We start from the raw sequence: 17,107 nt of genomic DNA, 5'->3' as shown, positions 1-17,107 counted from the left end.
AATGATAACTGTGTTCTGATTTGATTTTTCTATTGTTATTAGAGCTAAGGCAGCATGGGTGCTGTAATATTTGTAGCAACTGTAAATTTAAGAATAGTTATAATTTAAATATTCCATTTGAACTGTACCAAATCAATCGCCCAGAGTTTTCCTTAAAACAAAACCAAGATACTGTATTAATTATGTATAAGCATGCTGAGAGAGACCATGTAGCCAATGATTAGTGCTGTTGCCGTTGGTGTTAGCTGTTCGTTTCTGGTGGAGCTGCAATGTTTTGATGTTAGTAGTTACTTGAAAGCATTAGTTGTGGACTATGATCTCGATATCCAGAAAATGGAAGTGATGAGACCACCCAGTGAAAAGGTGGCCAAGCATGTCTTGCCCCTCAATGTAGAGTAGCTCTCTATTATGCATAACCCTTGGACTATTTCTGCTGCAAAATTGCCTGTTAGCGTTGTGCATATAGTGTTCTCATGAAAAATATGAGTCTATATCCTTGAATACAATCAATTACTTTCTGGTACTAGTCCAGGGTGTCTGCCAGTCAAGAATGTCAAGAAAAAGTCTAGAAATCGCCAGATAGATCAAGAAAGTAAAAAAAAAAAAAAGTCAAGGATTTTTGCTCTTTGTTACAGTATAGTGAACTTTCATTGTTATATGCCTGTACTGGGATTTAATAAAATTGAATGTTTGGAAATCTGAAATTGAATTGAGTTGTGGTTAACATTTGTTCACTTTGTTTGTATGCTTAAAGTTTTGTAAAAAATTATTAAATAATGTGTCCATTCCCAATCTAGGATGAAGTCTGAAGCAATTAATTTTTACATGCATTAATAATTAAAGCAAGTCTAAATCTCTTGTTATAGTACAGCTTCAGTTTTGTGGTACGGGTTTTTCATTGAATAAAAATATTTATTTTCTTAATTTTGCAAGTATACCTAAGTTAAATAAATGTTAAGAGAAAAGGGGAGGGGAAGGTCAAGAGGAATGATAGAGAAGTCAAGAAAAGGTGAATTTTGGATGTTTTTTGGTAGACCCCCTGTAGCATCACCTCATCACCCCTACATTAAAAAAACCTTCAATTTTAGCCATTTTAATAAGTATTTCAAGTAGAAATTGAATTAATTGATTGGTTGTATATATTATCTACTCATATGTGTATTCGTAGGGAATTGGTAGCGTGCTTCCATTCGTGAAGAATCGATTGATTTGTGTGACAAAGCAGGATATTGTCACACTGCTTACAAATGACGACGATTGCCAACCCCCTGAGATTAACATGTTGGATATCAAGACCCAGGAACATCTGCAGGAAATAGGTAATTCTTTTGTTTTGGTTCCAGGGTTTATCTTGCATCTCCTCATACATTGGCTCTAGGTGGTTGGAAATGACCCGGCAAGATGTTATAACAGTTTGCAGATATTCAGAGCCGTACTTCTATCGTCTGACTCCAGATATGAGGCGTCGGTTTAATTCTATAGAAGGTAAAAAAAAATATATCTACATTCTAGAATTCATGCCAAAATGTAATGCACACTGTGAGTATTAAATTGTTGAAATGAAAATTGCAGTTAATCCATATTCACTGCAATAATAAAAAATATTCATGTTTAGGGAGGGAATGAGGGTGCAGTAGCCAAAATGGTTTGATTAAATCAGATGATTTTTTTATCACTTTATAGAAATAATTTATAGAATAATGTACATAAGAAATTTTGTAGATATCAAAATCAATTTTCGTGAAAGTATTAGGTTGATGCATAAGTTCGTAGCATTTGTGTTTAGTATGACAACACTGTGGTGTTAGGAGTTTATCCTTTAATGTTCATCAATTGGAGTGGCATTGTTGTGCTTGTGATTAATGTTCATCAATTGGTGTGGCATTGTTGTGCTTGTGAATATGCATTAAATTTTACAGATTTGAAGAAAGACTGTGTTATACATGGGCTAGAGAACAATAAGTGTCCAGTGGGGGGAAAAATACATTTCCGATATATTCTTCTGTAAGTTAACATAGGGGCAAAGGCAGCAGAGGTGGCTCGAAACATTTGTCCCTTGTACGGGGAGAATGCCAATGGGGAAAGCAGGGGAAAATATTGGCTTTGCCAATGGGGAAAGCAGGGGAAAATATTGGTTTTGTCATTACAAAGAGGGCATTTTTGACTTAAGCGTTTCTCCACGTTCAGGAAGACCATCGGGCTTTAATGAAGACAGTTTAAACGCTTTAATCCACGAGGATCCATATCAGTCGAATCGAGAATTAGCAAATGTGAAGAACTGCAACCATTACATTTACATTCCATGGGTAAGGTTCAGGATACCGCACACTTTCGGTTGGGAAGTTATTCCACATCTTCCTTACTCCCCCGGTCTTGCACCCTCAGATTTCCACATTTCAGCTCTCAATCAATCAGTCTTCAAGTAAACTTCTTTGGTGACGAAAATGCTCTTCATACTTGACTTGACAACGCCTTTAACCCCCAATTCAGCTGATTTCTACAGGCGTTGAATTGGAAAACTGCCTCAGCATTGGTTGGCAGTCATAGACAATGAAGGGAAATGTATTACTGATTAATTTATGTGTTTTGTTCATATCAAATTAGTATCAAATAAAAATACTTTTGTCGCGCTGAAAAAAACACTACGAACTTATGCATCAACCCATGACATTAATCTTGTAATCATTCAATGGTGTTTATTAGCTCTAAGACATAACATTTTGAAAGGAAAAGAAATTGAACAAAATACATGTACTGTTGACATGAAGCTCATATGACATGAATTGTAATATGTAAACTGAAAACACACTTACATCTTGATTTAAAATTCAATAACTTTTATAGGCAAAAATAGCAAAAAAATTGTGTATAATAATAATCAAAATACTAATCATGTTAAACTGCAAGTACTGTCATTATTCAGGGTGGCGACAGACCTGGAAAACCTGGAAAACCGGGAAAAGTCAGGGAATTTGAGGTGTCAAAAAAAGTCAGGGAAATGTCAGGGAATTTCGTCTTTTTTTTTTTTTAATATCGAACTCTGCACGGGAACAGGAAATCTCGTTCGTAAGTTTCAGCCTCAACTTTTAGGCCCCTTTTATGCACACCACGGCGCCAGAAACCAGTGATGGCAGGAGGAGAGAGAGAGAGAGAGAGAGAGAGAGAGAGAGAGAGAGAGAGAGAGAGAGAGAGAGAGAGAGAGAGAGAGAGAGAGAGAGATAGATAGATAGATAGATATTCTTTCGGCGGGAATTTTAAATTCGAACACTCTTTAAGGAAAATTGTTATAACTCGGGCACTATGGGAGCAAACTTCTTCGGATAACTTTTGTTTTGCAGCTAAAACATCAGAGCATGCAACCATGTACAATTCAGAACGCCGAACCGAGGAATGGGGGTTTGGGGGGCGCGACCCCAGAATTTCAATGAAAAAAAAAACATAAAAGTCTGGAGTTTCCTCCTCTTCTCCCACTATTTTGGGGAGAAGGCGCGAACTTTAGTATTCTTTTCAAAGAATGGAAATTTCTCAAGAGAGTGAAACATGTTTCATGTTCTTGGGTGGCATACAACTTGAATAATAAGCCAAAATGTGATTATTTTTTTTTACGAAAAATAGGTAATTTGCATTTTTGGAGGAAAATTGTTATGGGAGCAATCTACTTCGGATAAGTTTTGTTTTGCAGCTAAAACATCATAGCATGCAACCGTGTACAATTCAGAACGCCGGACCGAGGAAGCGGGCTTGGGGGCACGACCCCCGAATTTCAATGGATAAAACATAAAACTTTGGAGTTTGCCCCTTCTTCGTCCGCTATTTTGGGGAGAGGGCGCAAACTTTAGTATTCTTTTCAAAGAATGGACATTTCTAAAGAGAACGTAACATGTTTCACGTTCTTGGGTGCCATAAAAGTTGAATAATAAGCCAAAATGTGATTTTTTTGAACGAAAAATAGGTAATTTGCATTTTTGGAGGTAAATTGTTATAACTCGGGCACTATGGGAGCAATCTACTTCGGGTAAGTTTTGTTTTGCAGCTAAAACATCAGAGCATGCAACAGTACAATTCAGAACGCCGAACCGAAGAAGGGGGTTTGGGGGCCCGACCCCCGAATTTCAATGGAAAAACTATAAAATGGAAACATTTCATGGTCCTGGGTGCCATAAAAGTTGAATAATAAGCCAAAAATGTGAAACTCTGTTCGGAAATGTGGCATGGATATGTTAAGTAATTACTTAAATTACTTCCTTGTGACATCTGCTATCCAACAAGGTACAAATGTTGCTAACATTCACATTTGTGTACAAGAAATAATACTTCATTCATCTTCATGTTGATGGAATCAATGAACAATACAATTAAAGAACATTACACGTCTTGCTCAAAGTGGGCACCTCCATTACGAATGCAGGCACACAGTTTTTACGGACATTTGGTCACTTAACTCGTGATGTGATGGTGTCTTTGATGTGTTGACCAGCTGTTAAGATCCTCTCCCTGAGCTCTTTTTGGGAGTTTACCGGTGTCTTGTCATGTGGCTCCAAGTGTAAAAGTCGCAAGGCGTGTGAAATCGGGGGATCGAGCCGGCCAGGGAATCGGGCCGCCTCGGCCAATCCATTTCTTTGGATAATTTTCATTCAGCCACTGTCGCACGCCCAAGCAGAAGAAGTATGGATGGGCGTAACCAACAATCATCATTTGATCGAGCCATTTTTCCTGCCCCAAATCTTAAATGGCATCACTTATGAACATTTTTTGAGGAACGGGATGGCAATGTTGTTGGAGGATGTGCCTCTAGCTACAAGACGTGACATGATTTATCAGCATGATGACTGCCCAGCTCGATCCCGCGATCGATTTGATGCTTTGCGACTTTTACATTTGGAGCCACGTGACAAGACACCGGTAAACTCGCAAGAAGAGCTCAGGGAGAGTCTATCAGAAAATGCTGAAATAAGTGGCATACAATGAGCAGTTTTTTCTCAATTCATCTTTTTATGTGGAAAATTGTCATTAAAAAAAAAACAATTGAAATTCGATTATCTCGAAAACTACTAATTTTCGAACGGGGTATCATATGGTCAAATTTATTGCAAATTGTCTCTACTTTAACCCCTTTCAGGGAATACATCTAATTACCAGTCACGCTGTATATTGAATACTATCACGAAAAAGTGAAACATAAATCTGCATTGGTGAACATTATAAAAATTGGCAAGTGCATGCTCCCAATCTCAAATTTACTGCAACACTAGTATTGCAATGAAATTAACGCCACTCTCTGTCCTGTCTGTTAGTAGGGACATTGATTTTTCGAAAACGCCAAAACCGTGAAAAATGGTAATTGCTGTGAAGTTATGTTTACGAATGTGCAGTGATGTCTGGACACATTTTTCGCCCGATAGAAATATCGAAATAATGCGTATTTGGTATAAAATGCGAATTGTTGGCGTTTTTAGCGAATTTTTTTAAAGAAATGTCCTAAAACAATGAAAAATTTTGTGAAATCCAACATGCTTGTCTTTTCTAGGCCATGTTTGTGTACATAGAACATGCACTTTTGCCAACATTTTATTCAAGAGTAAACTATAGAGTTATACGTACATGGAATAATTCCAAAAACCACATTAAATCATGTAAAAGTGGCAGGGTTCTAACAGGAGATCGAGTGCTTATCTACCTTCACACGGGAGCAGCATCTTCAGTATTTGTCGCACGAGATATTTTTGAATTACCAAGCTAAGTGTGCACCATCGGCATTTGTCGAGCGAGTAATAATGGAGCTCAGTCGTTAGGGCGTCTGACTACTATGCGAGAGACCCGGGGTAGATCCCCTGCGGGGGAGAACCGGGATGTTTTCCACCTATTCAAACTCCTCCGGCACCACCCAGCATCATATGAAGCTGGTACCTTGAGGAAACTTTGAGGGATAAAGGTAGCCAGGAGCGTGGTGCTGATCACATCACCCCCACCTTCAGCCGTGATCAAGAAAGTGTGGGCCCCTAACTCCAAACCCCTATACACCTTCATGGAAAAGTGCAGGCGAGCTATTTACTTTTACTTCCTCAAAAATCTGTTCCAACATATCAAACTGTCTCGAAAATACTTAGACCATGTGACCTACAATTTAAATAATAGTTTAAAAGCACAATGGAGTATTAAGTTTCGGTATATTTGGCAGACAAATGTTCTAAAACAAAAACGCGAATTTTGGGAAACGTAACACTAACAAGTCAAAAAAATACAATGCCAATTTTTGGTGCCATAATAGATCGGTATTGATCACATGAGATTGATTGATTTTAATTTTTTGGGTGCCTCGCCACTTACGGTCATTATGCACCCTTCAGTATATACTGGAAATTTCCATTATCTAAAATCCATACCTTAAAATTAAAAAAAGGGGTATGGAAAATAACTTTCCCAAAATAACTTTCAAGATATCAAACTCTCACGAAGAGGCGTAAGCCATGTGACTTACAATTTGAAACAGTAGTTTTAAAACACCATGAAGGTATAATTTCAGATATTTGCCAGAAAATGCTCTAAAATGAAAATGTGAATTTTGGAAAAAATAACACGTTATAGTAAAAAAAAATACACCAATTTGAAAAAAGTAACAAAATATCAAGGTCCCTACCGATTAGGTATAAATAAAACAAGAATATCAGTTATAAGTTATTGCATTAGTAACAGTGATTCCTAACCTAATTTTCGGCATAATCACCACCGATGTTCTGGCATTTGTTGTAGCATGGCACTAAATTTTGTTTGCCCATGGTATATGTGCCTGACAGCAAAGTCTGGAACTATGTCTACCGCAGTGTAGCTGTAAAATCCTTGCCCTGCCAGAGACCTCTTCAGTTAGACAAAGAGATGAAAGTCTGTACATTCAAGGCCAGGGCTGTACAGAAAGTGGTATAAAATCTCTCACCTGAAGTGATGGAACACCCGCGTGTACTCAGCTGTATGGGGTTGTGCACATTCGATTGGCCTTCGTGAATTGTCTGCACCATCGTCTGACCATACTATCATTCACGATATCTGGTCTGCACACATCACACGATTGCTGGTGGCTCTGTGCCAAATTCTGAGCCTGCAAACATCTTATTACTACACGTAGGCAACATCGCAGTCGGTGGAGACTGTATGAGAGCTGAAATCTTTAACCTAGAACTTTCCTAAAACGGCTGCATTGCAACTGTACCAGATTACAGCTACATGCCACTTCTTCCTGCCTGCATGTGTGCGTGTCGCTCTCCGACCACTGGTGCTGCGTATAGGGACCATTTTTCAGGATGCCCCTCGCATATGAACTTTCAGAAGCTTTTATTATTAGTGTTTCAGTTTTAATGTGTGGTTAGCTAAGTCAGGTACCTATACAATGAAATTCTATAAATTGCTTGCGTTAAATTTCTAATACCTACATACCCTTTTCGTCTGCATTAATGGTATAACTGCATGTTGTCAGTTTTACAGTACTTCACTTGGATATACTGTACTGAAGCAGAAATCCCATTGATAATGTAAGGAAATATGACACTTTATTTTGTTCGATTCAATTGTTTCACTTATATGCAAGAGTTAAGTTGTTTGCTTTACAGAGAAGAGAAAAGTAGCGTTATGCATTGAAAAATGAGTCTGCACTCAGGGCTCTTGCAAGCAGAGGGTTCCAAACCTCAGGGAAATATCAACATATAATAACGAAAATGTATAAGGAGACTGATAAATCACAAATTGTATTTCTTAATCAATCACTCTTCACTCTAATCTCATTTAGTCGTAACTTTAAAAATAATCAAGTATTTTATTTTAAACTTACTGCGTATGACAACATTCCGTAATCCTTCCCTAGCTTGTGAATTGTAATAATTTTCCAAATTCACTATTTTGCAGTTTGAATTCAAATCATAGAGAATAGAGAAATTAAGTCAATTTCATAGAAGATAATATTGGTACTTAACAAAACTATACATGGATCTGTATGAGTTTATTATTTCCATTTGCAAAAACATCAATTTAGTTTAGTTTGTAATTGTCAGGGAAAAATTTAAATTTTGTCCTGGAAAACCTGGAAAAGTCAGGGAATTTCATTTCTGCTTGTTTGTAGCCACCCTGTTATTATTAAGCTGTAAATAAACATGGCAGCTGATATTTTGCAAACTATGATTTAAAAAATGCCAAAATTCAGCTACAAAAACTATAGAAAATATTTTAAGTTATGATTATATAGTACATCCAGAATGTTTCATTTTCACTGAAATTATTATAGTTTTTCTGTAGTAGGATCATATATACAGTATCGGAAGCAGAAGAAATGTATATTTCCATATATATTTTTATTTGCTTTAATCAAACTGTTCAAATGTTTTACATGGCTGTTTACCAGAAAAAAACACGTTCTATAAAAAGAAGATATATCTATGTGTACAGTGGCGAAAAATGTGCAAGCAATTTTAGGCATGTTTTTTAAAAAATAAATTTATTTAAATAAAAAGAATGAAAAATGATTTTTTTAAATTAAAATCATGATTTTTATCCATGCTGCCAGTAGCAAATTAGTATACTGATATACTGAAATGAAGTTCTCACTGATCTGAGAAACTAATTGTATGAAGTTCTATTCATTTCATTGGCTACAGTGGGAACTGTCATAATTGCAAATATTTATCTGATTCCCAGATTATAATTTTTAATAAACAAAGAATCTAGTATAGTTTCACAGGTGCAATTGGTTAAAGGACTTAACAATGTAATCTAAAATGTTTTAACATTTTTCTTTATCGGGACCAGAAATCAAAAATTCATAATGTGGTAAAAATGCAAAATCTAATAATGTAAAAAATCTAGATTCTATTGTTTTTATGTTGTTTTGGGTAATGAATCAAATAATTCAGTTCAGTTCTTTATTGAAGAGCAAAGTTCAGTATTACGCACGTGTGTAATATTTTTAGTAGTTTATAATGCCAGTAGGCTCCACTGTTCTTAAATTTTTGGACTTTCTCTTGTCAGTTGTGTTCACGTGAATCAGTGAGTTGATATAAACATCTTCTCATGTTTTAACTTATTATAATTCTCCTGAAATTTATTTTTCTGTAAGTTTTTATTAATATACATGAAATAGTGTTGAAAACATGAGAACCATTTTAATTTCTGTTGTATGGTGAACTTTGTTTTCTTAATGCCAAGTTGTTTCCCAATCTCTCCTATAGAGTCTGGCAGCTGTATACTGTTTTACAGGGAGAAAAGGTTTGGAATTCCAGAAAGTGAATGCCTGAAAATTGAACTGGTTGGTTGGAGGGGAAAGACCTCTGTCCGAGCATATGTTCCTAAAAACGAGAGGATACATTACTTGCGTTTGTGCGGTGGAGATATTTCAAAGTTTGGTAAGAAGACTATAATACAATCTATAATGTGATTGATATGAATTTAATATCAACATTTTTTGATAACTTTGCTGTACACATTTTTACTTTTCTTATGGATCCTGCACTCCTGAACATAAATGTGTCTTCTAATTTAGAGATTACCTCTTGTTTTCAAATTGAGCTCTTATCTTTGTCTTCCACCATGCATCAGAAGCACAAATAGTGTGCTTTTTCATTTGTTAAAGCACTCCTTGACGTGTTATTTCACTGCAGATGTAACAAGTTATTTCTTATAGAAGATCAGTGGTTGTTAAAAATATTATTACAGTATCAGAAGTTGTCCAGGTTGTTCTTACAATTATAAGGCACACTGAAGCAATATATCACGACAGGTTACCTAAAACACACATAATTGTGCAACAATGCCGATGCACTGGCCAACTAAAAATATGGCATTGCCAGCCCTCACCATTGTTGACATAATAATAACACTGACCTCCAGGTGAGTAATTTTATTTTTCCCAGCCAAAAGTCAAGATACTTTTTGAATAAATTTATGGGGGAATAAATACAGATCCTCACCTGGTGGTCTAGAACCCCATTCCCCTTCAGCATAGTCTCCGTGGGACTGCACACACTTCTCCCAAGGATCCTGTCATTGTTAGAAGTATTTCTGGAAAATCAATTTGGGAACAGGGTCCATCTGAGCCCTTGTGTTATGCATAATGCCTTCTAGTGACTTAAATCGCATCCCTTTCAGCTTGGAGGTATGTTGGGAAAGTAGTGTGTGTGACAAACCAGAGGAATGTTCATGATGGATGCGGTAAATGCAGTTTAGAATTATGTGAAATTTTTAAATTTTGGATTCCCACGTTGCACAATTTAATGGTTATATCCTATTAATTTCGAAGACTCTGTCTTCATTCACTAAGGGTATAGGGTCTGGAGCGGGGAACAGGAATTGCATCCCACCGAGCAGCAAGACCCTGCCCCCCCCAACCACCACCCGGCAGCGCCACCTGACAACAGAAAGCAGAAAGCACAGCAGACGATGCAAACCAGGATACACATGCCAGCTCCACCGAACGAGAGAAATTGCAACTACCGCTGCCTGGGAACAAACAAAGCAGTGATGCGGTACCATCTCCATTCCAGATGCCGTACCCTTAGTGAATGAAGACAGAGTCTCTTTGAAATTAATAGGATATAACCATTAAATTGTGCAACGTGGAAATACAAAATTTCACATAAGTAATAGAGGAATGTTGTGTTTGCCAAGAATGCCTGAATTAGATGAGAATGTGCAGGTGCATTGTCATTGTTTTTGCTGCCCACAAGTCAAGTCATTTTCTCCATACAGCATCACAAAGGCAACAGAGGACCTTCAGTACTCTTTGGTATTGTTTTTGCCTCTTGATGCACCACCCAATGGGAGTCAAAATAAAACTATCAATTTGACTGACTTTGCACCTGGTGTCCTTTGTTGGCCTTGATCGTGATGAATGTTATGAGATGACAGCACCTTGGTTTCCAAGTCATACCCATAAAACCACGACTGACCAGTGATCATGGTGTTCACGAAGTTGGGGTCACCTTCTGCATATTTCAGTATGTCATGGAATACTTCCAAATGTAGTTGCTTCTGCTCCATTATTAGCAGCTTTGGTACACATTTCACGGACACTGTCCACAGTTCTCACTCAAAATTAAATGTACTGAACCAATGCTTATCCTCACCTCGTCTGCAAGTTCTTGGACAGTGACAATCACCATGCCATTTTGGCATGTTGAGGGTCTGGTGGAACATTGTTCACTCTCCACAGACATGCATTTAATTTTGAAGTTGTTGTACCACTCCTTAATTTGTGAAATACGAATTGCATCTTCTCCAAAAACCTGCTAAATTTTCCAAGTGGTTTACTCTTGGGTGTCACCAAGAGTTTGGCAAAATGTAATGCAGCAATGTCACTCTAGATATGTCATTTGGCAGCAAATTTAAATCTGATGGGCATTCACTAAACTCACGCATGGAGCAACTGACCTCCCATGCTTCATTTGTTTCTGTGGGGAAAAAATACGGTCGGATAGTATTTGGAGAGACAATGTGCGTGATTCGTGTACATGTTTTAGATTTCCATGAAGTTCTCTGGTAATATGGTTATCAGTATATACCGTATTTACGCGTGTATAATGCGCGTGCGTGTATAATACGCACCCTCGTTTTTGATGGGGAAAAGCAACAAAAATATATATCTCTTATATAATGCGCAGTACAATTCAGGTTCCAGAAATGGCTTTCTTAGCGTCGGACTAACATTTACGTATTTCATTTAAAATTGATCAGTAGATCATAAAAACGATATTTTCCTTGCTTTCGTAGCTGGCATTCACCACGCGACCTTGAACTTCCAGATGTTGGGCTTTTCATAGGAGAGGAGGGAGCAAAGTTATCAACCACCCGTTCAAGGTCGCAGTGCGTGATGCTTACAATAGATGGATGACATCAAGGCAGCATGAACTCGCATCAAGCGGGAGGGTGAAACCTATGGGTGAAACGTGGGTCGCTGCCGATTGTTTGTGAATGGGTTCGTGAGGCATGGAACTCCATCTCCGTTGAAATGATGATCAAAAGTTTTAAGGTAACGGGAATATCGAACAAGATGGATGGAAGTGAGGACATTTCAGACTGCTTGTATTAGTAACTGGGAGTGAATGACGAAATTAAGTGTAAACGTTATTTATTTATTTACGTGAGTCAAGCCGCAATAGCGCAGTAAATATACAGTAATTATTTCTATTTGTAAGTGTTGACGTAATTATTTTACCTTCATATTTGTTACAGTCAACTCTCGATACAACGACCTTTCATAGTTCCCAGGAAAAAGGTAGTTATTTCGAAGGGGTTGTTATTGGAATTTGCACCAAAAACGATTATTTGGAGATAATCGGGCAGAATGAATGTTGGATTTAATACGGGTCTACTAGAGCATTGTCTGTTACAAGATGAACTGGTAAGATACGATATCTCGGAAGATCTCACCTTTCTAGGCACAAAAAAAAAGGGGCTGTAAATTTCGTTTTGGTTAGGCTGTGTAAAATACGTCGTAAAAATGTCACGTTTTCCTTCCTTCGACCAACTTCTAATTCACCCCCTCCCCCATTCCAGGGAGCAGTCCTTCCTCTTCCTCGACTTGTATTGTAAGCCAGCGTGAAAAATGAAACGGGCAACTTGCAATCTATTTGCACCCAATGCGTATTCTAAGACACATTGAACAGTGTCGCACTCGATAATCACTTTGGTTTGGAATTAGATTTCACTAAAGTGAAACTGTATATTTAGTCCCGATTAGCCTAAAAGCATAAAATGAACTCAAAACAAGCTTTATGAAACCTGCGCATTTTCAGATATCAAAATGGAAGATCTTTATTTACTCTCACGTTAATCGACGATAATCGGTGTCAGCTTATACATTGAGCATTTTTTTAAAAATCGTTCGCAGCTTACACATTGAGGTTCTGAAGATAAAGGTGCAGAACACGAAGTTGTTTTAACTCTTCTTTTTCTTTCTGAAGATCGAATTTCGTTATCGTCAAATCAAAACAGCTTTGCGAGATACAAAACAATGACTTGCCTTCGCGCTGGATGAGTCATTGCTGTTATCCACAAGCGACAACTTCGCAGACGCTAGACAAAACACTGGCGCCAGTTGCAGCGTAAAAACAAGGCGACCGGCTGGAAGTTCGAGCAACAGGTGGTCAGGGAAAATCCTCCGTATTTCACACAAAGATAACGCAACTGTCGAAGGCTGAACTTTTTATCAGCTATGTGAAGAAGAAAGAATAAACCCTTTCTTTATATTTTACCTTGCAACAGACAATAATACGGGCAATATTTCAATACAATAGCATTAAAAAAAGAAAAAAATAGGACCTGAATTCTGCAATTATTACATTGCCGTGCAGACCAGTGGCGGAGAAAGCTGGGTAGGGGGGCATTTTTTTTATACTTGTCCTATGGTTTTTGTTCGTTTTCAAGAATGCATCCAGAACTGGTTGACCATTTTAGAAGTCAAAGGAAAGAAAGAGCGGTCCACTTCCACCCTTGCCTGTAATCAGCCTGTGTGCACACACGAGCAAGAAGACAATCGGCATTGCCCCCCCCCCCTTAAACGTTTGCTGAGAAGAAAAGAGGGAGAAGTCACTCTGCCAACGGAACACTTTTGGCAAATATTAGGACATCGGCACAGTCATGAAAATGTAGAAAGTGGTAAACGGGAGTTATGATGCAAGTAAGATCGAAGTGAACTTTTGTGGAAACCTGGATGAAAATGCATTAAGAGTGTTAACGATCTTTAGGTGGCCTATGTGGCTTTGATTATCTATAACAGTTTCACTTCTTTAGGAAGTGTTACAGGGAACAAAGAATACGTTTTGAATGAAAGCGATTACCGGAAGTTGTACGCTACAAAGTCTATTTAAAATAACATCGAAGCATATTCGATCTCTTCTCATGTATCCAAGAGCAAACAAAATCACAATGGCAAAACAAGCCTGGCATGTTGGGTAGCAGCCGTCGGCTGCGGATAACATTGGTACGCTTGGGGGAGGGGAGGGCAGAGGTCAAGTGCTATTGGAAATAACTGAAGCGTGATCTGGTGTTTATTTTTAGATCAGACCCACTTGCGAGCGGTAGAGTGCTTCTGAAGGGAATGAGTGCAAAAAACGTATTTTTCGCCCGATCTCTGTTCATGACCATGTCTAAGGCGAAAACAATTTTTGTGGAAGTTATTTCTCCCGCGAAAAATACCGCTTGATACGTCTCCCGTGTGACGGGAGGTGCGTGCTTGAATGCTGCCAGAACGGGTGCTGCTTTTCTCGATGTCGCAAAACTTTCCATTACTAAGTGACAACTCATGGAAAACGGCCATTTCACATTAAAAAGTTATTTTTTTAAAATTATTATTGCTAAAGAAAGGCAATCTGTAGATATATACGTTATACGCAGTGACATAGTGAAAAAAAATGCGTGATTTAATTTTAGCTGTCCGAATTATTCCGTGTATAATACGCACCACAGTTTTGAAGGGCAAAAATTTTGGAAAAAAGTGCGCATTATACACGCGTAAATACGGTATGTGTTTTTTTTCTGCAGTGATCATTTTGGAAACAATACCATTTTACGGTCATTTAGTGTTTTTAATGTTCGGCAACATTTTTGATTTAAAATATAAATCAGTGAGACGTATATTTTCTCACTGATGCACAGTGATCCAGAATGCCAAAAAATATAGAAATTTTGACTTTTCGAAACAACTAAATGGGGCATGAAACTGCCAGAGGAATTTCTCTCTAAATCAATTATTTGTTCTTGTTTTCAGACCTCAAATTGGCGGTTTGTGAAAATTGAATTTTAGGACTATATTATGTACTTATTTTTAAGACTTGTTGTAGGAATATTTTTTCCGCCGGACAATAACATTGTGGTAGGTAGACTCACAACTTCTTAGTAATACACAGAAAAGGAACACATATTTGAATTAAAGTAAAATATAGTGTTTTTATTTTTTAATAGAAATTTCAAGAGCTATCATGAGTTAACATAGCTATTTCCTGCAATGATTTCTGAATCAAAAGATACTTTAAAGTATTGTGAAAACGATACAGGAGAAAAGTTTTGCTACTTTTTGCTATTTTTGACAAATTTAGCTTATTTGTGAACATGTGCTCCGTTGTTAATGTGTCAGCTGGCAATCCTAAATCAAACGTGATCACGTGTGCGCATGCTAGGGGAATAGGTGGTCTCCGATTTTGCTTTCAGCTGATGCTTAATACATATAGAAGAAGTGCAGTGTAACAGTGCTTAATTCAAATGCCCCCAATAACCCCTAACACCCCCCCAAGACTTTTTATGAACATCCTCCGTAAAATTTTCCCCGAAGACTCGGCTGTTTAAATATTACCCAGAAGCAAAGTTACTTCATTAGTCCAAATTATAATTATATTAAAGCATTTGATTAACAATACCTTTATTGGTTAAACTAATTGTATTAATTTTGAACATCTTTATTGTATTTCACAACTGATCAAAATGAGAAAAGAAGAACATGTTTAAATACCAAACTGAAACACAGGAGATCACGTATGGTGAAATTTACGTAGGCAGTGTTTCTACGGCGAGGGGAACTATGGAAGACTCATAGCTGATTGAAGGTCGAGATAAGAAGGGTTCACTGGAAATGTACTGAGAAGGGTCACCATAGGCACACATTGCAATAGATGAAAAAAAATTACAATCCCATGGGTCAATTCTGTGGACCCAAAGTGTCAATTATTCCTTAGAAATGCAAATCTTACACATTTGTATTGATTTAGGAGTCAAATAGCGAGCTCCTGGTTTTTGCTGATTTTTTTGGCATTCTGGATCACTGTGTGATGTACTGAATACTTTTGGTATTGTCACTAAAGAAGATTTTTCACCATTCATCCATGACAAAGAAAGACTGGTTTTCAGAAAAGATAACATTGAAAAAAAAAATCAAGTCCCCTATCTATGAATAGTGCATTTATGCCTTCTTTGCTCTTTTGCAGAAGTAAACAAGTTCAAAGAGAAGGCTGAAGATGTGAAATCTGAGGAGAAAGGAGATGGAGACGAGAGTGGTGAAGTTCACGATAACCTCAGGCATGATCTAAAAGAGGAGCCATTAGATGCATCCGTTCAAAAGACTGAAGGTGAAAACGGTGCTGCTGCTGCTTGTGAGAAACCTGCAGAGAGTGTCAAAGTGGAGTAAACGTCCAGTCTCTCTTTGTTTTCTATGTAGATTGTGCAGTGCTGCAACATGTAAACTGATTTATGCAACTTAGCTCCTCACGATCTACACATGGAACAAATCAGAAGACTGAAAAAAAAAAAAAACAACTGGTTACTATCAACATAGTTCACAGTAATGCACGTAAGTTGACGGAATATCGAAACTGCATTTTGTTTTTATAATGTGAATATGCGTTTATTTAGAGCATCCACATAATATTTTTTATGCCGAGGATATACAGTGTAAAATTGCTGCTATTTTTATTTTAACTTTAAAAGGCAAGCAAGGAGAGGATTTAAAATGTCTTGTGATACTTTTGTGAAGAAAGTAGAACTTATTGTATTGTGAACTTGGACCAATAAACATGAAGTATAAATGTAAATGAATTGAAAGTAAATTTCAGGTACAAGGACAATCTAAAGTGAGTGTGAGGTATGGAATGTCCACTTCTCTGTATAAAGTAACAACATTTCGGTGATGTGAACACACACATAAATCAGCAAAGGTGAACTTCTGTTGGCTACAGCACACAGTGGCATCCCACAGGTAAAGTACCAGGTGTGCTGGTTAATAATTCTTAATTGATCCGAAAGAAAACTAAGTGTATCTGGGGAGAAAGGTAACAAATGCTTTACCATCAAACTGTGGATACCCTTCCAGAAAAATCGTTCACATTTTAAGGTGATTCAGTCGGCAAGCCATTGTTCGTAATTGTTGAATTGTTGCTGGAAAAGTGAGTGAGACATCGATAAAAACAAGTGGTAGTCCGAAAGATCTAAGTCTGGTGAGTATGGCAGGTGGGGCAAGAATTCCCAGCCAAATGCAGACATAGTGTCTGACGCCTTTCGCTGTCGTGCTGCAAAATCACTTTTCTGTATCTTGTCCCCCAATCTGGGCATTTTTCGATCAATGCATGGTTCAAATTGACGAGTT

General features: G+C 37.5%; 1 protein-coding gene across 2 annotated transcripts in view; it reads left to right on the top strand.

Moving 5' to 3' along the window:
• Positions 1–16,544, top strand: part of Nsun2 (tRNA (cytosine(34)-C(5))-methyltransferase Nsun2) — a 56,425-nt gene extending 39,881 nt beyond the window's left edge. The window contains exons 13-15 of one of the 2 annotated variants that reach the window (XM_083113499.1): positions 1,344–1,485; positions 9,210–9,383; positions 15,954–16,544. In XM_083113499.1, the coding sequence (XP_082969625.1) occupies positions 1,344–1,485; positions 9,210–9,383; positions 15,954–16,153 (516 nt within the window). In that variant the 3' untranslated portion in view covers positions 16,154–16,544. Of the gene's footprint in view, positions 1–1,168; positions 1,320–1,343; positions 1,486–9,209; positions 9,384–15,953 lie in introns of both variants that reach the window. The other variant, XM_083113498.1, reaches the window with a different exon arrangement.
• Positions 16,545–17,107: the final 563 nt, after the last annotated feature.

Source organism: Lepisma saccharinum, chromosome 27, assembly GCF_977018435.1.
Source record: "Lepisma saccharinum chromosome 27, izLepSacc3.1, whole genome shotgun sequence".
Lineage (NCBI taxonomy): Eukaryota > Metazoa > Arthropoda > Insecta > Zygentoma > Lepismatidae > Lepisma > Lepisma saccharinum.
The sequence above is the reverse complement of the archived record's forward strand: the minus strand, read 5'-3'. Positions and strand labels throughout refer to the sequence as shown.